Raw genomic sequence first — 27880 nt, 5'->3', positions numbered from 1 at the left:
ACTCTAAAAAATAGAAAAACCCTAAGCACCTTTTTTTTTTTTTTTGAGATAGAGTCTTGTTCTGTGCAGTGGCACAATCTTGGCTCACTGCCACCACTGCCTCCTGGGTTCAAGTGATTCTCCTGCCTCAGCCTCCTGAGTAGTTGGGATTACAGGCGTGCGCCACCATGCCCAGCTAATATTTGTATTTTTAGTAGAGACAGGCTTTCGCCACATTGACCAGGCTGGTCTCAAACTCCCCACCTCAGGTGATCTCCCCGCCTTGGCCTCTCAGAGTGCTGGGATTACAGACATGAGCCACCACACCAGGCTTTTTAAGCAGCTTTAAAAGGGAAAAGGGAGTCTAGCAAATGTTAAATAATTGAGATTTTATATCATTCCAATTCACAACTAAAATTAATCATTATGTGTACACAGTATTTTACATGATTATCCTTTTTTTTTTTTTTTTTTGAGACGGAGTCTTGCTCTGCCACCCATACTGGAGTGCAGTGGCCGGATCTCAGCTCACTGCAAGCTCCGCCTCCCGGGTTTACGCCATTCTCCTGCCTCAGCCTCCCGAGTAGCTGGGACTACAGGCGCCCGCCTCGTCGCCCGGCTAGTTTTTTGTATTTTTAAGTAGAGACAGGGTTTCACCGTATTAGCCAGGATGGTCTCGATCTCCTGACCTCGTGATCCGCCCGTCTCGGCCTCCCAAAGTGCTGGGATTACAGGCTTGAGCCACCGCGCCCGGCCTACATGATTATCCTTAATGTGCATATACAACTTGGCTTTCATATTCTTTTTAATTTTTTATTTTCATTTGATAGAGAAGAGGGTCTTATTATGTTGGCCAGGCTGGTCTCAAAGTCCTGGCCTCAAGCAATCCTCCTGCCTCAGCCTCCCAAAGTGGTGGGTTTATAGGTGTGCTTTCATATTCTTTAAGTGACTCTAATGGGAAAACTAGTTCAAATATTATTATTTTGGTGGTTAATAACATTCTGTTCTGTTGACATCATTTGTTTAGCTCTAGGGAATTACTTGTGTGATATTGTGATTTATAATAGGAAATATTTGGTCTTCTTGTTCTTTGCTGGCACACAATTCCTAAAGCCTTTGGAATCTCCAAGGTGTCTTTCTGTATTCTAATGAGATGACAAGTGGTTGGGGGGCTCCTGGATAGCCTCAGGATGGGGGCTGGTTACCAAGGCAACCAAACATATATGCTCAGAGAGTTGGAACTTTTATTCCTGCCACCTTACCCCCAGCTAGGGGACAGCAGGTGAAGGTTGAGTTTATCACCAGTGGCCAGTGGTTTAATCAATCATGTCTATATAATGACGCCTTCATCAAAACCCAAAAGGACCTGGTTGAGGAGTTTCCAAATAGCTGAACACATGATGATTCCTGTAGGGTGGTGCACCTGGAGAGGGTGTGGAAACTCCGCACCTTTTCCCATATACCTTACTCCATGCATCTCTTGTATTTGGCTGTTCATCTTTTTTTTTTTTTTAATTAATTTTTGTTCTTTGTCTTTTTTTTAATTTTTATTTTTATTTGACTATTCATCTATATCCTTTGTAATATCCTTTATAATAAACAGTAAATGTAAGTAAAGTATTTCTCTGACTTCTGTGAGGTGCTCTAGCAAATTAAACCAAAGGAGAGAGTAGAGTGGGGACCCTGATTTGTAGCCAGTTTGTCAGAAGCACAGACCATAACCTAGGGCTTGAGATTGGCATCTGAAGTAGGTGCAGTCTTGTGGGACTGAGCCTTTAATCTGTGGGACCTGACACTATATCCAGGTAGACAGTGTCACAGTTGAACTGAATGGAATTAGGGGACACCCAGTTGATGCCCTCTGCAGAATTACTTGGTTGGTGTATGGGGAAATACCCCACCACATCTGTTTTTAAAAGTGTTGAGTGGTGAGTGAAAGGAAGAAACAGCAGATTTTTTTCCTATATCTCAGAGAACTTATTTCCGTTTTTCCTACTAGCTGTGTTTAGTGTCAGGCCCTTGGTCTGGCCAGTGTCTGTGGCTGCACTTGCTTTTAAGGAATACGTGGGAGGTGGCAAACAGAAGCAAATGTATTCTTACAGAAGCTTCTGCATCAGTTCTCTGTTTCGTATTTTACCCAGTTTTACCGGGTACACAACCACATGGGATCAGGCGTCCTTCCATGTTTTCTACTTCCTGGTCCATGCTGTGGTCCTCTACATTTTGGATTTCATGATAGAGGCAAGAGTGAGCCACAGAGGAAGAGAGCCTTGACTACTACCCAGAGAAGTTGTTAGCCCTCCTCTTGAGACAGGGTGTGGTCCCACTGTGACACTCTTGTCTTCGAGGGGTGAAGAGAGCACTCATCTGAGGTTAGGGGCCATGAAATAGGGAGAGTGCTTGGTCTGAAGTTGGGATGAGCAACGGTATAAAAATTACTTCACTTCTTTTTGGCTTATTTCCACTGGGGAGACAGAATTCCTAGCCCAAAAGAAATCAAGTTTTATGGTGTATATGTTGCTAGTTTGTTTTCCATAAAAAATAGTTTTATAGTATCAGCAGCATGTGAGTGTACCTAATTGGCCACAATCCTTTGAAACCATCAAAACACTATTTTGTATTACTTTTTTTTTTTTTTTTTTTCTTTTTTTTTTTGAGACGGAGTCTCGCTCTGTCGCCCAGGCTGGAGTGCAGTGGCGGGATCTCAGCTCACTGCAAGCTCCGCCTCCCGGGTTTACGCCATTCTCTCGCCTCAGCCTCCCGAGTAGCTGGGACTACAGGCGCCCGCCATCTCGCCCGGCTAATTTTTTGTATATTTTAGTAGAGACGGGGTTTCACCATGTTAGCCAGGATGGTCTCGATCTCCTGACCTCGTGATCCGCCCATCTCGGCCTCCCAAAGTGCTGGGATTACAGGCTTGAGCCACCGCGCCCGGCCTGTATTACTTTTTGCTAGTATAATGTGTATAGTATTACTTCAATTTCCTTAAGTAATTCTTTAAAATTTTTAGCTTTATTTACTAGCATACGTTTCATGCATTTAAATGTACAATTCAGTGACTTTTAGAATACTCACAGAGCTTTCTTTGCAACTGTCACCTCAATTTTTTAATTTTTTATTTAAAAACAAATTTATTGACAAATAAAAATTGTTGCCAGGCGCGGTGGCCCACACCTGTAATCCCAACACTTTGGGAGGCCAAGGCCAGCAGATCACAAGGTCAGGAGTTCGAGACCAGCCTGGCCAATATGGTGAAGCTCCATCTCTACTAAAAATACAAAAATTAGCCAGGCGTGGTGTCGCATGCCTGTAGTCCCAGCTACGCAGGAGGTTGAGGCAGAAGAATCGCTTAAACCCAGGAGGCGGAGGTTGCAGTGAGCCCAGATCGCACCATTGTACTCCAGCCTGGCCAACAAGAGCGAAACTCCACGTCAAAAAAAAAGAAAAAGAAAAAGAAAAAAAAGAAATATGTTTACATTGTGCAGTGGTTATGTCATGCTAACATGCTAATTAACATGGATTACATCACATACTTATTGTTTGTGGTGAGAACACTTAGAATCTACCCTCGCGGCAAGTTTCTTTTCTTTTTTGAGACGGAGTTTCACTCTCATTGCCCAGGCTGGATGGAGTACAGTGGTGCAATCTCAGCTCACTGCATCCTCCGCCTCCCGGTTCAAGTGATTCTCCTGCCTCAGCCTCCTGAATAGCTGTACAGGCAACCGCCATCATGCCTGGCTAACTTTTGTATTTTTGTAGAGATGGGTTTTCACTATGTTGGCCAGGCTGGTCTTGAACTCCTGACCTCAGGTGATCTGCCCTCCTCAGCCTCCCAAAGTGCTGGGATTACAGGCATGAGCCACCGTTCCCAGCCAGTGGCAATTTTGAAGTATACAATACATTGTTATTAACTATAGTCACCATATTGTTTCAGGTCTTATGTTTAAGTCTTGAACGTATTTTGAGTTGATTTTTGTGTATTGTATGCGATATATTACTCATTATATACTTTTAGTCATTGAGTAAATTGGTAGAGTGGTTTGACATTATTGGATAAAATTATCTTAATGTTTTCTTTTTTCAGCGTTGTAGAATGAATGAAGACACTGGCACTGATTATATAACACCTTGGCAGCTATCTCAAGTCGTTGATGGTGGAGGTATTGGAATTATAGAAGAAAGCAAACACACAAATTTGACTAAAGGCGATTTTGTGACTTCTTTCTATTGGCCCTGGCAAACCAAAGTTATTCTGGATGGAAATAACCTTGAAAAGGTGATATATATATGAACGTATCTGATTTTTTTTTTCCCTGTGTAACTCTTACTTTGTGCATTTGATATTCAGTTGTGTTTGTAATCAGGGAAAAATAAAAGCATATATTTTCTTTTAGCTGCCAAAATGCGGAAAATCTTTGTTCCTTTTCCACTGTTAGCTGTATAGGGAAGTTTAAATTTTCCTTCTGAAGGTTTGATAATTGAGCCTGCTAAAATAAACTGACAGTAAACAGATTAACAGGAGAAAAACCATTTTAATTCATATATGTGCACTGGAGCCTCACAGAAGAATAGGAGACTCAAAGGAGGGACCAGATGGTTGAAGGTTTTTTTTTTTTTTTGTTTCTTTGCTTGTTTGTTTGTTTTAGAGATGGGATATCACTGTGTTGCCCCATCTGGTCTCAAACTCCTAGGCTCAAGCAGTCCTCCCATCTCAGCCTCCCAAAGTGCTGAGATTACAGGTGTGAGCTTGAAGTTCTTATAGCTTAAAGGAATGGGACTTGAGGCTTTTGGGGGAAATGGCAACAAAAAGGGAAAGGGGAGGAATTGCGTGGTAAACAAAGGTTATCTTATTTTAAATAAAGTCTCTCAGGTAATAAAAGTTGTTTCAGAGCAGCTACCAAAAGAATAGGCAATAGCCTGACTGGGTCTTTTATTTATTTATTTAGAGACAGCATCTCACTCTGTCACCCAGGCTGGAGTGATCTTGGCTCACTGCAACCTCTGCCTCCTGGGTTCAAGTGATCTTCCCACTTCAGTCTCCCGAGTAGCTGGGATTATAGGTGTGCACCACTACGCCCAGCTAATTTTTTGTATTTTTAGTAGAGACAGGGTTTTGCCATGTTAGCCAGGCTGGTCTCAAGCTCCTGACCTCAAGTGATCTGTCCGCCTCGGTCTCCCAAAGTGCTGGGATTACAAGCGTGAGTCACCATGCCCAGCCATTTTTATTAAACTTTTTGTAGAAACAAGAGTCTCACCATATTGCCCAGGCTAGTCTTGAACTCCTGGCCTCAACCGATCCTCCCGCCTCAGCCCCAGAAAGTGCTGGGATTACAGTTGTGAACCACTGTGCCCAGCCTTAATGGTACATTTTAAACATCAGTAATGAGAACTGTTGGAATTTGAGTTGATTTTTTTTTTTTTTAAGACAGTCTTGCTCTGTTGCCCAGGCTGGAGTGCAGTGGCGTAATCTCGGCTCACTACAACCTCTGCCACCCGGGTTCAAGTGATTCTTCTGCCTCAGCCACCTGGGTAGCTGGGATTACAGGCACCCACCACCACGCCCAGCAAATTTTTGTATTTTTAGTAGAGACGGGATTTCAGCATCTTGGCCAGGGTGGTGGTGAACTCCTGACCTCGTGATCCACCCGTCTTGGCCTCCCAAAGTGCTGGGATTACTGGCATGAGCCACCATACCCAGCCAGAGTTGATTTTTATAGGTACATGTTCATGTTGGAATTGCTCAGAGACTTAAAAATCTTCCAGTGTTGCCAAGTATTTTTCTGTTAAGCATTTCCTTTTTTTTTTCATACTTGGGGCATTAACAGAAAGAATATTTTGTCTCTTATGTGAGAATTGGTTTTAAAAGTTTCTTTTTTTTTTTTGAGACGGAGTCTTGCTTTGTCGTCCAGGCTGGAGTGCAGTGGCACGATCTCGGCTCACTGCAACCTCCACCTCCCGGGTTCAAGCAATTCTCTGCCTCAGCCTCCCGAGTAGCTGGGATTTGGGCACCCGCCACCACGCCCGGCTAATTTTTTGTAATTTTAGTAGAGATGGGGTTTCACCATTTTGGCCAGGCTGGTCTTGAACTCCTGACCTTGTGATCCATCCACCTCAGCCTCCCTAAGTGCTGGGATTACAGGCGTTAGCCACCGCACCCGGCCTTAAAGTTTCTTTTTAATATAAAGAGAAGTAATATTGCTTTTTTACTCTTTACAAATAAAGTATAGAATTTTAGCAAGATTGATGAATGGTTTACTCTTCTATAAACCATATTGGGTTGTTTATTATACTGATGGACTGCCATAACAAAATACTACAGGCTGGGTGGTTTAAACAACAGAGATTTATTTTCTCACAGTTCTGGAAGCTAGAAGTTCAAGATTAGAGTTCTGGAAAATTTGGTTTCTGGGGAGGCCCCTCTTCCTGGATTGCAGATGGCCGCCTTCTTGCTGTGTCCTCAGGCAGCCTTTCCTCTGTGGGTGCGCAGAGAGATAGATCTTGTTTTGTTTCTTCTTCTTATAAGGACACAAGTCCGTTTTGTTTTTGTTTTTGTTTTTTTCCTTTGAGATGGAGCCTCACTCTGTCGCCCAGGCTGGAGTGCAGTGGCATGATCTCAGCTCACTGCAACCATCGCCTCTTGGGTTCAAGTGATTCTCCTGCCTCAGCCTCCCAAGTAGCTGGGATTACAGGCACATACCACCACGCCTTGCTAATTTTTTGTATTTTTAGTAGAGACGGGGTTTCGCCATATTGGCTAGGCTGGTCTTGAACTCCTGGCCTCAGGTGATCCGCCTGCCTCAGTCTCCCAAAGTGCTGAGATTACAGATGTGAGCCACCGTGCCCGGCCACGACACAAGTCTTATTGGACTAGGACCCCACCCTTATGTCCTTATTCAATCCTAAATATCTCCTTTAAGTCCCTGTCTCCAAATAAAGTCACACTGGGGCTTAGGGCTTTACTATATAAATGTTATGGGGACACAATTAAGTCCATAACATATTGTCTCTACTTTGTTGTCTCAAAACAGGAATTCCTAGTATTATTTTTAAAGAGTATATATTTTATTTTAGGTAGACCCACAACTTGTGAATGGACACCTTTCATATTTTCTTGGAGCTATAGGTATGCCTGGTTTGACTTCCTTGATTGGGATACAGGAAAAAGGTCATATAACTGCTGGATGTAATAAGACAATGGTTGTCAGTGGGGCTGCAGGTGCCTGTGGATCCGTGGCTGGGCAGGTAAACTTTCTGAGAATTATATGATTTTCTGATTATTTGAGGATTGTTATAATTCATAATTGAAATCTGGATATATGTATACCATTAAAAATGTAAAATTGGATAATTTTTTTTTTCTTTTTTGAGACAGAGTCTCCAGGCTGGAGTGCAGTGGCACAATCTTGGCTCACTGCAACCTCTGCCTCCTGGGTTCAAGAGATTCTCATGCCTCAGCCTCGAGAGTAGCTGAGACTACAGGTGTGTGCCACCACACCTGGCTAATTTTTGTATTTTTAGTAGAGATGGGGTTTTGCCATGTTGGCCAGGCTGGTCTTGAACTCCTGGCCTCAAGAGATCCACCTGCTTTGGCTTCCAAAGTTCTGGGATTATAGGCGTGAGCTACCATGCCCAGCCAAAACTGAATAAATTTATAATGACTTACGTTTCTTGTAGAAATGGGTTTTTTTTTTTTTTTACCTACTTAGACTCTCTTAATAACAGTATAAAAAATGCAGATTTTAGTATCTTATTCTCTGTTAACCAAAAACAGATGTAGTAAACGCTAAAGCTTTGTTTTCATTATTATAAGGAAGAGAATGATAAAGAAGCTGTTTGGAATTCATGAATTAAAAGTCAAACTCACATTTTTTTTTTTTTTTTTTTTTTTGAGACGGAGTCTCGCTCTGTCACCCAGGCTGGAGTGCTGTGGCCGGATCTCAGCTCACTGCAAGCTCCGCCTCCCGGGTTCATGCCATTCTTCTGTCTCAGCCTCCCGGGTAGCTGGGACTACAGGTGCCGCCAGGTCGCCCGGCTAGTTTTTTGTATTTTTTAGTAGAGATGGGGTTTCACCGTGTTAGCCAGGATGGTCTCAATCTCCTGACCTCGTGATCCGCCCGTCTCGGCCTCCCAAAGTGCTGGGATTACAGGCTTGAGCCACTGCGCCCGGCCCAAACTCACATTTTAAATTAATATCCTCAAATAAGAAACCACTTGTTGAATTCTAGAAGTGTAAACATTTTGATAGAATTTTACAAAGTCGGCCTGGCACAGTGGCTCACGCCTGCAACCCCAGTGCTTTGGGAGGCCAAGGTGGCAGGATTACTTGAGGACAGGAGCTCAAGACCAGCTGGGCAACATAGTAAGACTCTTCAGTAAATAAATTAGCCCAGTGTGGTGGCACTCCTGTTGTCCTAACTACTTGAGAGGCTGAGGCAGGAAGAGTACTTGAGCCCAAGAGTTTGAAGTTACAGCGAGCTATGAATATACCACTGTACTCCAGCCTGGATGACAGAGTGAGACCCTGTTTCTTTGAAAAAAAAAAAAAAAAAAAAATCTTATAAAAGTACATCCTTTTATAAATAATAGCCTTTATAGGTTGAAACCATTGAAAACAAACATTGTGTCTGAGCTGCGATTTTAGTTCGCCACAAGCCTGAAAAATAATGAATTGCATGTGATGCTTTGGGTCTGAGTATTTATTCCTTTTATGAAATTAGATTTAAGTTGTGAAATTTTATTTTTTAAATTTATTCTTTGATTTTATATTTTTCAATGAGTGAAAGCCAAAAATTGTGAGATTTTAACATTTAAACTACAGATGGTCCCTAACTTATGATGGTTCTACTTTATAATGATGCAAAAGCCCTATGCATTCAGTAGAAGCCATACTTTGAATTTTGAATTTTGGTCTTTTCCCAGGCTAGTAATATCAGTATGACACTCTCTTGAGATGCTGGGCAGCAGCAACAAGCTGTAGCTCCCGGTCAGCCACTGTATGTGGCTGAACAACTCCGTGAATCATGCCCGGCTGGAGTGGATGTTTATTTTGACAATGACCATGAGGGTAAACAACTGGTACTTTGCGGTGTACCGTATTGCCACATGATTTTGCCCAACCATAAGTGTTCTGAGTACGTTTTAGGTAGGCTAGGCTAAGCTGTGATGTTCAGTAGGTTAGGTATATTAAATGCATTTTTTGCTTAGGATGTTTTCAACTAACAATGGTTTTGGCTGGGCGTGGTGGCTCACGCCTATAATCCCAGCACTTTGGGAGGCCGAGGTGGGTGGAGCACGAGGTCAGGAGAGCGAGACCATCCTGGATAACATGGTGAAACCCCATCTACTAAAAAATGTAAAAATTTTTACATGGATAACATGTAACATGGATAATTTTTCCTGGATAACATGGTGAAACCCCTCTACTAAAAAATGTAAAAAAATTAGCCGGGCATGGTGGCAGGCGCCTGTAGTCCCAGCTACTCGGGAGGCTGAAGCAGGAGAATGGTGTGAACCTGGGAGGCGGAGCTGGCAGTGAGCCAAGATCGTGCCACTGCACTCCAGCCTGGGGGACAGAGCGAAGACTCCGTCTCAAAAAAAAAAAAAAAAAAAAAAAAGATGGTTTTATTGGGACATATCCCCATCATAAGTTGAGGAACATAAGTCTAACTTTGTTCAATTTTAATAATTTTTTTGGGGGGATGACATTGTCTGCCCTCAGTTCTTTTACTTTCAAATTACTCTTCATTAAAAGCAGCGTAATCTAACCTAAATTGTAATGAACACTGTCATATACCTGTAATATCTTGTATACTTGTACATTTTTACATTTAAATGTGACAATATAAAGCCATTTAATCTTCAAATTTCCCCCCTAGATTGGCCATTTGTTAGGTTGTTCCAGAGTGGTGGGGATTTGTGGAACACATGAGAAATGCGTCCTCTTGACCTCAGAACTGGGCTTTGATGCTGCGATTAATTATAAAAAAGAGAATGTGGCAGAACAACTCCGTGAATCATGCCCAGCTGGAGTGGATGTTTATTTTGACAATGTTGGTGGTAACATCAGTGATACAGTGATAAGTCAGGTTGTTTGCTGATTTCTATTACAAATTTGAATACTGCATTTTATATGTTGTGATATCTTTTTACCTAATACTGAGAAAAAAATTTATAAAATTGGAGGGATTATTGTGACTTAATGTGATCAGTATTGTATTTAAGTGATACAAAAGAGCTTGCTGATACCTACTTCCCTTTACTTGCAGATTTGTACTATGAATTTCAATTTCAGTTATTTGCTACCAATATTATATTTTTCACTTTTGGTTTATTTTTGTGAAAAATTACAGTTGCATTGTTGAAATGGTGAAGCTCTGACCCCTAACTCACCACTGACCAACTCACAGCTATGGCCCCAGACCTTGTGTGGAGAATGGGTTTCACAGACTGCATGTATTTATGTATATTTACTAACAATATTATAAAATATCAACATGAGGTATTAACACTACATAGTCCTTTGCTGCATCTAAAATTATTTGCAGTTGAGATTATTAAATTATTTAAATCCAAAAAAATACAGTTCTACCACTAATAAGTAGCAACAACAACTAATGCAATTATTTTGCTGATTACCAAACATTTATTTGCCTCTATGTTCCTTTGGAATGTAATTATTTCTAGCTAGTTCAAATTCTCAAATACCTCTAACAGGTAAATTAAAAAAAAAATCAAACTAGTTGACAAAAAGGATTAAATAGTCAAGGAGGCTTTCATTATGGCAGCCATAAAATCAGTAAACATAGGAAAGGGATATTTTATCATCATTTTTCTTTGTGCAGATGAATGAGAACAGCCACATCATCCTGTGTGGTCAAATTTCTCAGTACAACAAAGATGTGCCTTATCCTCCCCCGTTATCCCCTGCTATAGAGGCAATCCAGAAAGAAAGAAACATCACAAGGTGTGTTCTTCCTCTTTGCCCTTATTACCGGTTCATGGGGTTTTAAATATCATAGATGTGTATGAAATCTATTGTTCTTCATAGACACTTTTTCTTTATTAAATAAAACCTTAGGTCGGGTGTGGTGGCTTACACCTGTAATCCTAGCACATCCCAAAGCAAGCAAGGTGGATTGCTTGAGGCCAGGAGTTCAAAACTAGCCTAGCCAACATGGTGAAACCCCATCTCTACTAAAAATACAAAAAATTAGCCGGGCGTGGTCGTGGGCGCCTGTAATCCCAGCTACTTGGGAGGCTGAGGCAGGAGAACCACTTGAACCCGGGAGACGGAGGTTGCAGTGAGCTAAGATCATGCCACTGCACTCTATCCAGCCTGGGCAACAAGAACGAAACTCCGTCTCAAAAAAAAAGCTTTAAAATACACATTTTTTGGCCGGGCGCGGTGGCTCAAGCCTGTAATCCCAGCACTTTGGGAGGCCGAGACGGGCGGATCACGAGGTCAGGAGATCAAGACCATCATGGCTAACATGGTAAAACCCCGTCTCTACTAAAAAATACAAAAAACTAGCCGGGCAAGGTGGCAGGTGCCTGTAGTCCCAGCTACTCGGGAGGCTGAGGCAGGAGAATGGCGTAAACCCGGGAGGCGGAGCTTGCAGTGAGCTGAGATCCGGCCACTGCACTCCAGCCTGGGCGACAGAGCGAGACTCCGTTTCAAAAAAAAAAAATACACATTTTTTAAGCCCGTTCAATATTTAGGTTTTGGCTAACTAGCTCCCTGAAAACATACTTACTGGCTTTGACTGGCCTGGATTAGGTCACATGAGGGTCAAGAAAGGATGTTACCCACAAAGGAAAAATCACGGTGCTATTAACAAATGGGGTTGTAGATACTGGGCAGACAAAAACTTACTATTTTGAGATGGAGTCTCGCTCGGCCGCCCAGGCTCCGAGCCCATACTCCGCCCAGGAGTATAGTGGCACGATCTCAGCTCACTTCTACCACCGTCTCCCAGGTTAAAGCGATTCTCCTGTCTCAGCCTTCCGAGTAGCTGGGACTACAGGCACCTGCCATCATGCTAATTTTTATGTTTTAGTAGAGACGGGTTTCGCCGTGTTGGCCAGGCTGGTCTTGAACTCCTGACCTCAGGTGATCTGCCCACCTCGGCCTCCCAAAATGTTAGGATTATAGGCATGAGCCACTGTGCCTGGCAACAGAAATTATTAATGGAAGTCTTCTACAGTTATACCTGTAACTCCGCATAAAACTATCTGACCAGATTCAATGTGATTATGTCCTAATATTTTAAGGATTAACAGATATTAGAATTCTGGAATGGTATGATCTTGGAATACCACTCCCGTCATATTCTCTGATCATTATCCTTTTCTTCCTCACTGCAGGGAAAGATTTCTGGTGTTAAATTATAAAGACAAATTTGAGCCTGGCATTCTACAGCTGAGTCAGTGGTTTAAAGAAGGAAAGCTAAAGGTAGAACTTCCATTGTTTATCAATATAATTCTTCCTGCTACTTGATATAATTTTGCATTATTTAAATGTACTATAGCAAACATATTAGTTTCATTATAAAAAACTATAAAATATAGTTTCATATTAGTTTCTTTTCCTACAAAAGAAAAGTATGCTGAATATTATAAATTAACTCTACCTCCCAGGTGAGTATAACCTCCTGATTACCAAACCCTTAACAAACCCTTGTTTGTTATTCCCTTTATCTAAAATTTTTTAGCTTTACCTTCCATAGATTATATTACAAAATCAATAGGTTTTCCCCCAAATGTAAAATTGTTATGTTTATTAATTTAACAAATATTTATGGGATGCTACTATGTGTTAGAAGCTGTGCTTTCTCAAAAATCATGTAAGCACCTCCTGATGCCTTTACCACCATACTTCTTCCCTGTCCTCCCTGGACATCCTAATGTATGTCTTAGTTGTTGATTGAAAGTCAGGAGTTATTAATCTGGGCCTCAGACATACTGGCCTAGGCTGTTCTTTTTTTTTTTGAGACAGAGTCTCGCTTTGTCACCCAGGTTGTAGTGCAGTGGCGCAATCTCGGCTCACTGCAACCTCTGCCTCCTGGGTTCAAGCAGTTCTCCTGCCTCAGCCTCCTGAGTAGCTAGGATTACAAGCACGTGCCATTTCGCTCAGCTAATTTTTGCATTTTTAGTAGCGATGAGGTTTCACCATGTTGGCCAGGCTGGTCTCGAACTCCTGACCTCAAGTGATCTGCCCATCTCAGCCTCCCAAAATGCTGGGATTACAGGTGTGAACCACTGCACCCAGACTGGCCTAGGCTATTCTTGAAACCTGCAGATGATAGGCAAAGTTGTACCTTTGTATGCTTCTGTACTTTATTTTTCTGTTTTAGAGTGTATAGCTTGTGATCTGTTACTAATTGAAGAGATTAAACAACGGGAAAATAGGATATTACTTTCAAAAAATCAATTGACGGCCGGGCGCGGTGGCTCAAGCCTGTAATCCCAGCACTTTGGGAGGCCGAGACGGGCGGATCACGAGGTCAGGAGATCGAGACCATCCTGGCTAACACGGTGAAACCCCGTCTCTACTAAAAATACAAAAACTAGCCGGGCGAGGTGGCGGGCGCCTGTAGTCCCAGCTACTCAGGAGGCTGAGGCAGGAGAATGGCGTAAACCCGGGAGGCGAAGCTTGCAATGAGCTGAGATCCGGCCACTGTACTCCAGTCCAGGCGACAGAGCGAGACTCCGCCTCAAAAAAAAAAAAAAAATAAATAAATAAATAAATAAAAATAAAAAAATCAATTGATAGGAAGCTTTTCTGGACTACCTACATGAAATAAAGAGTATCTGTTTTTAGACAGAAGGTGCTAAATAGTATTGCTGCCTTTTGTTAAGTATGGAAACTATTATATAGAAACATTGAAGTTTAAAGACTATTAAATCTACCTATTTTGATTTACAGATTAAGGAGACGGTGATAAATGGGTTGGAAAACATGGGAGGTAAGATGAATGTAGACTTATTTATTATATACTTGTGCTCAGCACACAAAGATAAAGTCTTTTTGTTTTTTTTTGAGACAGAGTCTTGCCCTGTCGCCCAGGCTGGAAACAGTGCAGTGGCGCGATCTCAGCTCACTGCAAGCTCCGTCTCCCAGGCTCATGCCATTCTCTTGCCTCAGCTCCCAAGTAGCGGGGACTACAGGTGCCCACCACCACACCCAGCTAATTTTTTGTATTTTTAGTAGAGACGGGGTTTCACTGTCATAGCCAGGATGGTCCCAATCTCCTGACCTCGTGATCTGCCTGCCTCAGCCTCCCAAAGTGCTGGGATTACAGGTGTGAGCCACCATGCCTGGCCCTTTTTTTTTTTTTTTTTTGAGATGGAGTCTTGCTCTGTCTCCCAGGCTGGAGTGGTGCAGTGGTGTAGTGGTGTGATCTTGGCTCACTGCAACCTCCACCTCCCGAGATCAAGCAATTCTCCTGCCTCTGTCTACCAAGTAGCTGGAACCACAGGCGTGCACTAGAATGCCTGGCTAATTTTTGTATTTTTAGTAGAGACAGGGTTTCAACATATTGGCCAGGCTGGTCTTGAACTTCTGAACTAAAGTGATTTGCCTGTCTCAGCCTCTCAAAGTGCTGGGATTACAGGTGTGACCCACCCCACAGGCCAAAGTCTTTTATCTTTTTATCTTTTAATGCTACCTCTCTGGCCTCCCCTTCCCTGCCCTTCCTTCCCCTTACCTCCCCTTTTTTTTAAGAGGTGATCTTGCTCTGTTGCCCAGGCTGGAGTGCAGTAGCATGATCATAGCTAACTGTAACTTATGAACCCATGGGCTCAAGCAATCCTCTTACCAGAGTAGCTGGGACTACAATTACCTGCCACTATGCCCAGCCTTTTTTTTTTTTTTTTTTTTTTAATTTTCCATAGAAACAGAGTCTCACTATATTGTCCAGGCAACTCCTGGCCTCAAATGATCCTCCTGCCTCAGCCTCCCAAAGTGCTGGAATTTACAGGTGGGAATGCCTGGCCCTTTTTTTAATTTTTGAGGTAGGGCCATGCTCTGTCACCCGGGCTGGAGTGCAGTGGTGCGATCAAGGTTCACTGCAGCCTCTCCCTCCAAGGCTCAGATGATGCTCCCACCTCAGCCCCCAGAGTAGCTGGGACTACAGGCACACACCACCACTCCCAGCTGATTTTTGTATTTTTAGTAGAGATGGGGTTTCACCATGTTGGTCAGGCTGGTCTCAAACTCCTGACCTCAAGTGATCCGCCCACCTTGGCTTCCCAAAGTGCTGGGATTACAGTTGCGAGGCCCCATGCCTGGCCTTCACTGACATTTTATTCCCATATTTTTTTTGCCTCTAGTCTTCAGATACTGTAAACAATGAACCTTGATGTACATACCAATTAAATACTTTCAGTATAGGCAAAAGTTTTTTTAAAGATGTTAATGGGGTTTGTGTATAACTTTTTACTTGAGATTTCTTTTTTTTTTTTTTTTTTTTGAAACGGAGTCTCGCTCTGTCGCCCAGGCTGGAGTGCAGTGGCCGGATCTCAGCTCACTGCAAGCTCCGCCTCCCGGTTTACGCCATTCTCCTGCCTTAGCCTCCCAAGTAGCTGGGACTACAGGCGCCCGCCACCTTGCCCGGCTAGTTTTTTTTTTTGTATTTTTTAGTAGAGACGGGGTTTCACCGTGTTAGCCAGGATGGTCTCGATCTCCTGACCTCATGATCCGCCCGTCTTGGCCTCCCAAAGTGCTGGGATTACAGGCTTGAGCCACCGGGCCCGGCCGAGATTTCTTTTCATGACAATTTTCTATGCTTAATATTGAAAATCACTGAAAAAGTTATTGAAGATAATTTTGTATTATACCTTTTGGAAACAAGTATGATAGTGGCATTTACCTTTTCAGATAATCTACTTTCTCTTTTTCCAGCTGCATTCCAGTCCATGATGACAGGAGGTAACATTGGAAAGCAGATAGTTTGCATTTCAGAAGAAATCTCTTTGTAATCGCTGTAAATGTCTTCAAGGCAATCATAGATTTCTTTTCCATTTTGCATATTTTCAAAGATACATTAAAAAAATGCTTAGAATATCCATAGCTCTTGATTTAAATGTGATCATAGGTGTTATTTTTAGTTGCATAGGGGATTTGATACAACCATTAATGGATCACACACAATAGGTTTTTAATAGTAACTTTTAGAAATTACTTTTAATTTAAAAGAATGCTTGAGAGGCACTTTGTAAAGATTTGTTAAACTGGAAAGGTTTTACATGATCTGATACAACCATTAATGAATCAGACACAATAGGTTTTTAAAAATAATAACTTTTATTAATTTAAAATAGAATGCTTAAAATAGAATACTTGAGAGGCACTTAGTAAAGATTTGTTGAACTGGAAATGTTTTACATGATTCTTAAACTGAAACTTGATGTAAAAATAGAATTGAGATGGCCTTTTTTTCACATTGTAGACAGAAAAGAGACTTAATGGTATGATGCGTACATAGGGACTAGGGGCAGAATTGGGGGGTTTCAGAGCTTGTGTAACAGTTTTTGGGATAGGAGACCAGTGGCTTTGGGTTGGGATTAGTATGGGAAGATAAATAACTTAGGTTGACAAGATTTACTCCAGAGGATGATCTCTTTGTATTTGCCAAATAATTTACTGTATAGCCTAAAAACTCAATATATATTGAGAAAAGTGTATGTTTATTTTAGGTTAGCAGGCACATACTGTCAAATAGTTGTGAAGATTGAGAGGGCAAACAGATGTAAACATCAGTTGGAGTTTTAGGTAATTAAAAAGATTGCCGGCCGGGCCTGATGTCTCAAGCCTGTAATCCTAGCACTTTGGGAGGCAGAGGCGGGCAGATCACTTGAGGTCAGGAGTTCGAGACCAGCCTGGCCAACACAGTGAAACCCCCTCTCTCTAAAAATACAAAAATTAGCAGGGCATGGTGGTGGGTGCCTGTAATTACGGCTACTCAAGAGGCTGAGGGTGGAGAATCATTTGAACCTGGGAGGGGGAGGTTGCAGTGAGCTGAAATCGCACCATTGCACCCCAGCCTGGGCGACAAGAGTGAAATTCCATCTCAAAAAACAAAAACAGATTGACAATAAAGACAGTTTCAGAAAATGACAGGACTGGGCAAATTAACAAATGTTTGTAAACATGAATGTTCAGGAACTGCTGATGTACCTCAAGAGTTTGTTTTATTAATTGTACTCAACCCTCACAGAACAGTAAAACTGAAGATTATTGTTTCTGAATGTTTTGGCTGATGATCGTCTGTCTACACACTGCCAATATACTTTTGTATGCAACATTTGTAACAAGTAGATTCAAATTGCGTTGGTAATCAGCTTCTCCAGTTTACCTGAGTGGCCCTTTCTTGTTACTTTTCCTGGACCATTTCATCTCCTGAGGGGGTTTCACCTTTTCTTTGTATGTTGCTAACTCCCAAATCTCCATCTGTATTTCTCACCTCTTTCTTGAGCACTGGACCTTTACCTCCAAGTAAATATCCTCAACTCTGGATTGGCACCTTATACTATGCTTTTTCTTTTTCTTTTTTGCCTCGCTCTGCCGCCCAGGCTGGAGTGCAGTGGCACGATCTCGGCTCACTGCAACCTCCGCCTCCCGGGTTCAAGCGATTCTCCTGCCTCAGCCTCCAGAGTAGCTAGGATTACAGACGCCCGCCACCACGCTCGGCTAATTTTTGTATTTTTAGTAGAGACAGGGTTTCACTGCGTTAGGATGGTCTCTATCTCCTGACCTCGTGATCCGCCCGCCTTAGCCTCCCAAAGTGCTGGAATTACAGGCGTAAGCCACCGAGTTCGGCCTACTCTGCTTTTCTAAAGTGGAATTATCTTCCCCTGAAACGTTTCTCCTTTATTTTAAATCACCATTAGTAATTTGTGTACCCAAACCTGTCATCAAGGCTTATCTTTAACCTTGAAAATCCCTTTTTTCGAGACCATCCTGGCTAATACGGTGAAACCCCGTAAAAAAAAAAAAAGAAAAGAAAAGAAAATCCCTTTTTAAAGGTAACTCCTTTAATTCCCATTGGTTCAGTCTCTCATTCTTCCGCACGCAAATATTTAAAAATAAGTAATTTCAAGAAGTCAGTCAAACTCACGAAGCTTTAACAAGGTGGCATCTAGCTTGGAAGTCAAGTGTTCAAGGCCGCAGTCAGGACATCCAAGAGCTCTTTACATCCTAATTACAACACCGAACCCAGACTCACTGCATACCCCGTCCCGTATATAATGCAAAACTTGATTCTGCAAGTTCCTTTCTCATGCGGTGAAACTTCGAGGTCCTCTCCATGGAGACCTCTGATAAATGTTTAAGAGTGATCCTTTCTCGTTTGCCTCCATTGCAACGCCTCCGCTGATGGTAAAAACTACTCCCTCCGCTACTGCGGGGTGGCAGTGACGTCAACGAATTAGCTGACCTGTTTTTTCGGGCTTCGCGGACCTAGGTGTCCCAAAGGCCGAGAGTGAGTGGGAGCAGGGAGGCTGCGGCTCCTCCTGTCCGGGGCGGAGCCCTGCGTCGCGGGCCTGGGCAGTCCCCGCCAGCAGCCTTGACGTCTGCTTCCCCAGCGGTGCTGCAGCCACCCAGCCCTGAGGCGAGCGAGTGGGTGTGTGCGTGGGGGGTCGGCCAAACTTCCTGTCCCGCGCTCGAGCTGCTTCCGGCGGGAGCCGGAAGACGTTGTGTGTGGACGGAATTCGGGACCGACAGACGGCCGGCCGGCTGCCCGGAACTGGAAGGTGAGCTCCGAGGTGGGCCTGGCCACACCTGCTCGGCTAGGTAGTAACCGAGAGGGTGGGGACCAGTACCGGCTACTTGGGGCCTGGGGCCGAGTTCACCCCGAGAGAGGAAACCGCCCTCCTTGGGCATCCCTCCAGGATCTGGCAGGCCTGGGAGCGGCCAGTCTGAAGCCCTGCGGCTTTGGCCCTTCCCCTCGCGGGTTTTTAGGGGCGATGTTCCTGCTCCTTTGCTTGGTTTTGGGGGCAGGGATATAGGAACGGACTGTCCTGAGAAAGCCGGAGTCAGCGAGTCCCCGGGGCGGGGGCTCTTGGACTGCACTCGCAGCCGGGGCCTGCCCACGGACCTTGGGGCCTTATTACTAAGGCCTTTGTGGTGTGGGATAGAGGATGCCAGGAGGCCTTTTCCTGAATGTTTCAGTCCAGAGCTACCCTCTCCTTTCATACCACTTACTTTCTGCGTCTGGAAAAGGGACAGCTGCCTTCTCGACTGGGCTGGGTCGCCCGTTTCACCTTTGCCTGTCAGGAGGGTAGGGGAGAGTGTGTCAATTGTGTTCACGGCCTTTATACATTTCGTGTCGAATTTATCTTCTGAAGTTTCTCAAGATAATCCAATTTATTAAAGTTTATCCCACTTGCTCATGAGGCTCAGAAATGCATTTAGGCACCATTTGGAAGTTAAATATTGTTAAGTTGGGACTTAAGAATTAGTACTTAGGTTGGCACGAAGGTCAACGCAGCATCTTTGCAGTAAATAAAAGAAACATTTGGAAGTAAAGTCGGGCATTTTGTTAGGGGGTGAGAAATTGCACTTGTTTTTTTCTTAGTGTGGTGCAGAGTAAAAGACAACTAAAGTAGCAGTCAGAAGTTTTAAGCTCTAGTTTTTTACGTTTTGCATCCAAGTAGATGTCTAATTTTTGGCAAGTTGCTGAATCTCTAGCTCTGGGGAGTTTTTCTATATAAACGAAGGGGTTTACCCTTAGGGTTATGACAATTATTCCGAAGCACTGAACTTTGAATAGAAGTGACATAAGCATTTCTTTGTTTTGGAAAGGTAACTTGAATGGCTGCCTAAAGGATGCATTGGAAAGAGGAATTTTAAAGGCGGGATGACCAGTTAGAAGCCTGTTTTAATAGTATAGTAGAAAGTTACTGAGAGACGTAAATAGGGCTTTACAGTAGGGAACAGAGAACATTCTGGGAACAGAGAATCATGGGAATTATTTTAAAATGGAGAAAGAGAGAGATTTAAAGACCTAGAATTTGCAGCTGAGTGGGAGGAAGATTGGGCGATCATTGAAATAGATAATACAAGAAGAACAGGTTTGGTAAGGAAGATAATAATCTGGATTTTGGACATTGTTAGATTTGAGATGCTGTTGGATGTGCATACATGTGGAGATACCTAGCAAGCAGTTAGAAATGAAGGTTTGGAGTTCAGAGATGACTAGAGAAAAATATGGGTATCATTTGTAGTGTCATTCATTCATTATACAAATATTTAGTATCTACCAGTTGCTTACTGGGAAGCTTGTATGGAAGCCCTTTAAGCTCATAATAAACACATTAGAAGTGGGAAGTGACTGTTAATGGACACAGGGTTTCCTTGTGAGGTGATGAAATGTTGTAAAATTGGTTGTGCTTGTACAACTCTGAATAAACTAAAGACGTTTTAATTGTACTCTTTAAATGAGTCAATAGTATGGTATATGAACAATGTCTTAGTGAAACTAATTTTTAAAAAAGATTTACATTGCAGTTTTGGAAATCTGTTGAGTAAGGAATTGGGAATACGAATGTTTAATTGCATATTTGCTGTTACACCTGTAGCCAATTAGTACGTTACTCTGTTAAAGATGAGATCCTCACAGTACACTTGATAAGATACTGAGTGCTGGCCGGGCGCGGTGGCTCAAGCCTGTAATCCCAGCACTTTGGGAGGCCGAGACGGGCAGATCACGAGGTCAGGAGATCGTAGACCATCCTGGCTAATACGGTGAAACCCCGTCTCTACTAAAAAATACAAAAAACTAGCCGGGCGAGGTCGCGGGTGCCTGTAGTCCCAGCTACTCGGGAGGCGGAGGCAGGAGAATGGCGTAAACCCGGGAGGCAGAGCTTGCAGTGAGCTGAGATCCGGCCACTGCACTCCAGCCTGGGCGACAGAGCAAAGCCTCTGTCTCAAAAAAAAAAAAAAAAAAAAAGATGGACATCTTTGGACATAGCTCTATCCATATTTAAGATAGTTTCTTAGATTATTAAAGGTTGAAATACTGCATCAAAGCATAGTATTTTTATGGGTTTTGATCAAAGCCTGTTGAGCTTGTTGTATTTTAAAACAAGTGTTTTGATTTGAATTCTTTATTTGCTTACTTGTGATTTTTTTTGGATATGTGAAGAAGTGTCTTTATGTACCTGTGTTTTCCCACTGCTCTTAATGCCCCTTCTCTCTTTTTTACCCTATTCTAGGTTAAATTGATTACCCACCTAGTACAACATCTTACAGGAAGAGCATAGTATTTCCTAGAGGAGTATGAACATAACAGGAAGGTATCATTGGCTCTGAATTAAATTTGAACTTGTCCCCTGAATAGCTACAGGTTTTGGAAGCTGAATCAATGTTATCAGATGAGTTAGAATCCAAACCAGAGGTGAGCCCAGTCAGTTTGTTTCCTTTTCTTTTGGTGGGCTATATTTCAAAGTTTATCTTTAGGGGTCAGCAAACTTTTTATTCAATGAGCCAGATAATAAATATTTTAGGTTTTATAAGCTATGTATGTTTTTCAGTATATGTAAAATCATTATACATTTAGATAATTATGTAATAAAATCTTGTAAATAAAAATATGTTTATGTATAAATATGTACTCACATAAATATGAGATACAAGCGATGTATGTAGGTGTATACATATATAAATATTTACTACTACAAGTTCTTTTGTTTATTTTATATATATAAGTATTTTCTTTCTAAATGTGATTGGGGATTTAAACATTTTTTGTTGTTCACTTTTCTTACTTTAAATTTAGCACATCTGTGTTGCAGAATGGACACTGAATTTGGAATCAGATTACTTAAATTTGAGGATTGGCATTGCTCCTAACTAGTCATGTGACCTTAGACAAGTCACTTAATGTTTCGATTTGATTCCTCAGCTGTAAAATACACCTTAAGGCCGGGCACGGTGGCTCATGCCTGTAATCCCATCACTTTGGGAGGCCGAGGCAGGCGGATCACGAGGTCAGGAGATCGAGACCATCCTGGCTAACACAGTGAAACCCCGTCGCTACTAAAAATACAAAAAAAATTAGCGGAGCCTGGTGGCGGGCACCTGTAGTCCCAGCTACTTGGGAGGCTGAGGCAGGAGAATGGCGTGATCCCGCGAGGCAGAGCTTGCATTTAGCCGAGATTGTGCCACTGCACTCCAGCCTGGGTGACAGAGCGAGAGACTCTGTCTCCAAAAAAAAAAAAATACATCTTAAATCTTACTGGGTTAATGTGATAATTAAATGAGCCAGTACACAGAAAATTGCTTTGTAAAATGTAATCAATATGATACAGTTGATTTTTTTAAGCCATTATTTTAAAATGTAATTATTTTTATCATTTCTCTGTTTGACAGAAGGTGGCAGAGGTTAACTTAATTACAGTGAAGTGTCACTTAGCAATAGAGATACATTCTGAGAAATATGACATTAGTTGACTTCATTATTATGCGAACATGGTAGAGTATACTTACACAGACCTGGTTGGTTTAGCCTGCTACATTCCTAGGCTGTATGGTATACCCTATTGCCCCAAGCTGCAAACCTATACAGCATGTTACTGTACTGAATACTGTAGGCAGTTGAAGCATAGTGGTAAACATTGTGTATCTAAACATATCTAAATGTGGAAAAAGTACAGTAAAAATAGGGTATTACAATCTTACGGGACCATAATCCTGTATATGGTCTGTTAACTGAAATGTTGTTACGCAGCACATAACTTTATATAAATCAGCTGTTCTCTAGAACAGAGAACTTGATAAAATAACTTTAGATATTATGGTGTTTAGTTTTTCTTTGAATATGGATGAGACTAGTGAACAGTCTTAATATTACCTTTTGGTAAATTCGGAGGTTTAGATACATTTCTAACAACTTGTATTTCTCAGTGTTGTCTTTTCTCCCCCTAGCTCCTGGTACAGTTTGTTCAGAATACATCCATCCCATTGGGACAGGGGCTTGTAGAATCAGAAGCTAAAGATATTACTTGTTTGTCCCTCCTTCCTGTGACTGAAGCCTCAGAATGCAGTCGGCTAATGTTACCAGGTAAAAATTAAGATCACTAGAGATAGGATAAAGAAGTCTTAAGAGCTTAGCCTACTCTATGTTACTGGTGGAATGAATATATCTCTTAATAACTGACTGGTGGAAACTGTAAAAATTAGGAGTCATGGAGAAAAAGCAACCATGAAATCATTAGTGCTTTGGTAGTTTAAGCCATAGGAATGGATATGATCACCCAAAGAGTGTGAGAGTGGGGAAAAAAGGTCAATGCAAAACTATGGAACTATTTATTTAAGGTACAGGGTAGGGCAGGAGAACTTGTAAAGGAGGAAAGAAGCAAAGAGTAAAATAGTTGGATGAACATCAGCAGAGTGGAGGCATGAAACCCAGGGGAAATCATTGTATCAAATGCTACTGACAGGCCCAGTGAAATAGGGACTAAAAGGACACCATTATTGACTTTGGCAGAACCTGTTCCATGGAGAGAAGAGGATGGAAAGTCAGGCTGCAGTGACTTGAGTGTACAAGCTTTTTTTTTTTTTTTTTTTTTTTTTTTTTGTTAAGACGGAGTCTCGCTCTGTCGCCCAGGCTGGAGTGCAGTGGCCGGATCTCAGCTCACTGCAAGCTCCGCCTCCCGGGTTTACGCCATTCTCTCGCCTCAGCCTCCCGAGTAGCTGGGACTACAGGCGCCCGCCATCTCGCCCGGCTAATTTTTTGTATTTTTTTTTTTAGTAGAGACGGGGTTTCACGGTGTTAGCCAGGATGGTCTCGATCTCCTGACCTCGTGATCCGCCCGTCTCGGCCTCCCAAAGTGCTGGGATTACAGGCTTGAGCCACCGCGCCCGGCCGCTTTTTTTTTTTTTTTTTGAGACGGAGTGTCACTCTGTCGCCCAGACTGGAGTGCAGTGGCGCGATCTCGGCTCACTGCAACCTCTGCCTCCCCTCTCGGGTTCAAGCTAGTCTCCTGCCTCAGCCTCCTAAGTAGCTGGGATTACAGGTGCGCGCCACTATGCCTGGCTAATTTTTGCATTTTAAGTAGAAACAGGGTTTCACCATGTTGGCCAGGCCAGGCTGGTCTTGAACTCCTGACCTCAAGTGATCAATCCACCTTGGCCTCCCAAAGTGCTGGGATTACAAGTGTGAGCCACTGCACCAGGCCTATCAATACATATTTTCTTTTTTTTGTTTTTGTTTTTTTGAGACGGAGTCTCGCTCTGTCGCCCAGGCTGGAGTGCAGTGGCCGGATCTCAGCTCACTGCAAACTCCGCCTCCCGGGTTTACGCCATTCTCTCGCCTCAGCCTCCTGAGTAGCTGGGACTACAGGCGCCCGCCATCTCGCCCGGCTAATTTTTTGTATTTTTTTTAGTAGAGACGGGGTTTCACCGTGTTAGCCAGGATGGTCTCGATCTCCTGACCTCGTGATCCGCCCGTCTCGGCCTCCCAAAGTGCTGGGATTACAGGCTTGAGCCACCGCGCCCGGCCTCAATACATATTTTCTAAAGGCTGTCCTGGTACTAGAAGGAAAACGAGAGAGTGATGAGATAGAGGGAAATTTTTTGTTTGTGTTAAGATCTGAGATATTTGAGGGTTGCTTTATGCTAAGAGGAAAGAACCAGTTAGAAAAGTTGAAGACAAGCCAGGTGTGGTGGCTCATGCCTGTAATCCCAGCACTTTGGGAGGCTGAGGCAGGAAGATTGCTTGATCCCAGGAGATTGAGACCAGCCTGGGCAACATGGCGAGACCTCGTCTTTACAAAAAAATTAAAAATTAGCTGGGTATGGTGGTGTGCACTTGTAGTCCCAGCTGAGGTGGGAAGATCACTTGAGCCCAGGAGTTTGAGGCTGCAGTAACTGTTTTTGCAACACTGCACTCCGTCCTGGGTGGATAGAGCAACACCTTAAAAGAAATAGTAATAATAAATTAAAAATATATATATATATATAAACAAACAATAATTAAGGAAATGAAAACAACAGAGTGTCCATCTCCCCTTAGAATGACTGTTATAAAGATGGAAGATAACAAGTGTTGGCAAGTATATGGAGAAAAGGTAACCTTTGTACACTGTTGGTGGGAACGTAAATTAGTACAGCCATTATGGAAACTGTATGGAAGTTCCTCAGAAAACTAAAAATGGAGCTACCATATGACCCAGCAATCTAACTTATAGGTATATATCTAAAGGAACTGAAATCAGTAAGTCAAAGATGTCTGTACTTACATGTTAATGCAGCATTATTCACAATAACCAAGATATGGAATCAGCTTTAGTGTTCATCAACTAATGAATGAATTTTTAAAAAATGCTTTCACCTTCTTTTCCACATTTCCTTTAGTTTTAATTTTGATTTAAAGTATTTGAGACATGGAAACAAGTATAGATAAAAGTAAATGAAAATCCAAATACTTGGGCCGGGCGCGGTGGCTCAAGCCTGTAATCCCAGCACTTTGGGAGGCTGAGACGGGCGGATCACGAGGTCAGGAGATCGAGACCATCCTGGCTAATACGGTGAAACCCTGTCTCTACTTAAAAATACAAAAAACTAGCGGGCGACGAGGCGGGCACCTGTAGTCCCAGCTACTCGGGAGGCTGAGGCAGGAGAATGGCGTAAACCCGGGAGGCGGAGCTTGCAGTGAGCTGAGATCCGGCCACTGCACTTCAGCCTGGGTGGCAGAGCAAGACTCCGTCTCAAAAAAAAAAAAAAAAAAAAGAAAATCCAAATACTTGCCTCCCAGCTCATAAAACACAGTATTACAGCCTGGGCGTGGTGGTTCACGCCTATAATCCGAGCACTTTGGGAGGCCGAGGCAGGTGGATCACTTGAGGTCAGGAGTTTGAGACCAGCCTGGCTGGTGAAACCCTGTCTCTACTAAAAATACAAAAGTTAGCCAGGCGTGGTGGCGCAGAAAAAATACCACAGCTTGAGATACAACCAGAGGTAAAAAGGTAATGGCAAAAACTGCAATAGCTTTTGCACCAAACTAATATAAAAGTTAAGAAGAGGGAGCTCTCTACAAGAAAAATAAAATGTAAATCCTATTCTTGAGCTAGTATTCATTGTATAGCTATATTTTTCAAGGAAAAAGTACTGATTTCTGGCTTCAAAAAGGACTAAATTCCGTGGTCCAAATGTGAATGGTTGGTTATTCACCAACCATTACTGCCAAGTGACAGAGAATTCTGTTCCTCACATTTTGGCTGACTGCTTTAGAACATAAAGCCATCTCTCTGTTCTTCTGTGAGACAAAGTTTTTATTTGTATAATGAGAATGCTGTCTGCTCCTATGAGGATGTTAGCTTCCAAGAGATGTTGGGTGCTGTGTATCAAAATGGTGAGCCCCTGGAGATAAAGCTGTGATATTTTCCCTTTACTAGATGATACTACAAATCATTCTAACTCCTCCAAGGAGGTCCCTTCCTCAGCTGTTTTGAGAAGCCTTCGGGTGAATGTAGGTCCAGACGGAGAGGAGACGAGAGCTCAGACTGTACAGAAATCCCCGGAATTTTTGTCCACTTCAGAGTCTTCTAGCTTGTTGCAAGATCTACAGCCAAGTGATAGCACTTCTTTTATTCTTCTTAACCTAACAAGAGCAGGTATTCTTTCCTTTTCTTGAGCTCTGCTAATGCCTAAGAAAAAAATTAGGGGTGGGGCATATTTTACTTAGTCATACTTAAAATAGAAAGAAGCTTTATTATTTTATTATTTTGGAGAATTGGTGTGTCTGGTGACCATTTGAATATGTAGAGGGAGTGGGAGGACTCTAGTATGACCCATCTTGTTTGGGAAATTATGTAGTGCCATTTACTGAGATCGAACAGGAAGAGCAAGGCTTGGGGGAGGATGATTAGTTCCAATTTATGCCTATTTATGTTGAGATTTTGGAGGTACATTCAGGAGGACGTGTCCTTTAGAGAGTTAGAAACAGGAATCCAGAGTTCTAGAAAGGTCTGTTTTGGTGCTTATCAGCATTCAGGAAATGTATGAAACAATGAGTGTGGATTCTTTGATTCAAGAGAAGTCTGAAGCATAAACAGAAAAGAAGGCAAGTCTGGGACCCTAGGAAAAAACATTTAAGAGGACAACAGAAGAACAGGAAGGAGCAGCTGGAAGGGGATGAAGAGAACTGGAGAGATTGGTAGCGGGGAAGCCAAGGGAGGAAGAAGTTTTAAGGCAGAAAATACACTAAATCATGCCAAATGCTACATGATGGGCTTATTAGTGAGAAGTGTGTGTCTGGTGACCCTAGCAAGAGCAGTTGTTACTGTGGTAGCTAAGGTAGAGGCCAGGGTTAAAGAGATGGGGAGTGGATGGGAGGTAAGACAGTAGATATGCAAGTTAGAAGGTACACTTGTTCAAGAAACTTGACTTTAAAGGAACAGGGAAGAAGGTAATAGCTAGAGAAGTACTTGGGGTTTTCTACTTCTTTTAAAAAATAAGGGTGAGAGACTTGAGTTAGGACATAGTTAAAGACTATAAGGAAATGCTGGCCGATAGGAAACTGGTTGCAGATGGGAGAGAGGAGATAACAGAAGTATATGTGAGGGGATAATTGAAGAATGAGAATGAAATACTGTAGATGGGGGTTTAGTCTGGTTGACCAAGAAAGACAGCTTTGCCTCTGAAACCAGAGGAGGCAAGGTAACGACAAGCCTGTAGACTGAAGGTAGAAAGGTGATTGCCTACTTTTCAATGAGAAGTTTGAGGTAAAAGGCGAAGGTCAGGAATAGCTTATTTAGGACATGGAGAGTTTCTGAGCCAGGCGCAGTGGCTCACGCCTGTAATCCCAGTACTTTGGGAGGCCGAGGTGGGCGGATTACAAGGTCAGGAGTTCACAACCAGCCTGACCCACGTGGTGAAACCCTGTCTCTACTAAAAATACAA

General features: G+C 42.6%; 2 protein-coding genes across 17 annotated transcripts in view; both read left to right on the top strand.

Annotated features, from left to right (window-relative positions):
• Positions 1-17226, top strand: part of PTGR2 (prostaglandin reductase 2) — a 37361-nt gene extending 20135 nt beyond the window's left edge. For 5 of the 10 annotated variants that reach the window (XM_033187489.1, XM_033187487.1, XM_033187488.1 and 2 more), the window contains 7 exons: positions 4064-4255; positions 7051-7221; positions 9855-10064; positions 10821-10942; positions 12343-12430; positions 13904-13943; positions 15881-17226. In XM_033187489.1, the coding sequence (XP_033043380.1) occupies positions 4064-4255; positions 7051-7221; positions 9855-10064; positions 10821-10942; positions 12343-12430; positions 13904-13943; positions 15881-15957 (900 nt within the window). In that variant the 3' untranslated portion in view covers positions 15958-17226. Of the gene's footprint in view, positions 1-4063; positions 4271-7050; positions 7222-9854; positions 10065-10820; positions 10943-12342; positions 12431-13903; positions 13944-15880 lie in introns of those variants that run through there. The other 5 variants (XM_033187496.1, XM_033187494.1, XM_033187495.1 and 2 more) reach the window with 3 other exon arrangements.
• A 787-nt stretch (positions 17227-18013) lies between these two features.
• ZNF410 (zinc finger protein 410) overlaps positions 18014-27880 on the top strand; it is a 43818-nt gene continuing 33951 nt past the window's right edge. The window contains exons 1-4 of one of the 7 annotated variants that reach the window (XM_033187483.1): positions 18014-18729; positions 21193-21374; positions 22904-23039; positions 26374-26592. Coding sequence is in view for 5 of the 7 variants with exons in the window: in XM_033187478.1 (XP_033043369.1) it covers positions 21342-21374; positions 22904-23039; positions 26374-26592 (388 nt within the window). In the remaining 2 variants the exon portion in view is untranslated. The remainder of the gene's footprint in view (positions 18730-21192; positions 21375-22903; positions 23040-26373; positions 26593-27880) is intronic. The other 6 variants (XM_033187478.1, XM_033187479.1, XM_033187477.1 and 3 more) reach the window with 6 other exon arrangements.

The sequence above is a fragment of the Trachypithecus francoisi genome, unplaced genomic scaffold (assembly GCF_009764315.1).
Source record: "Trachypithecus francoisi isolate TF-2019V2 unplaced genomic scaffold, Tfra_2.0 Lachesis_group3, whole genome shotgun sequence".
In the NCBI taxonomy this organism is placed as follows: domain Eukaryota; kingdom Metazoa; phylum Chordata; class Mammalia; order Primates; family Cercopithecidae; genus Trachypithecus; species Trachypithecus francoisi.
This window is presented reverse-complemented; position numbering and strand designations above follow the sequence as displayed.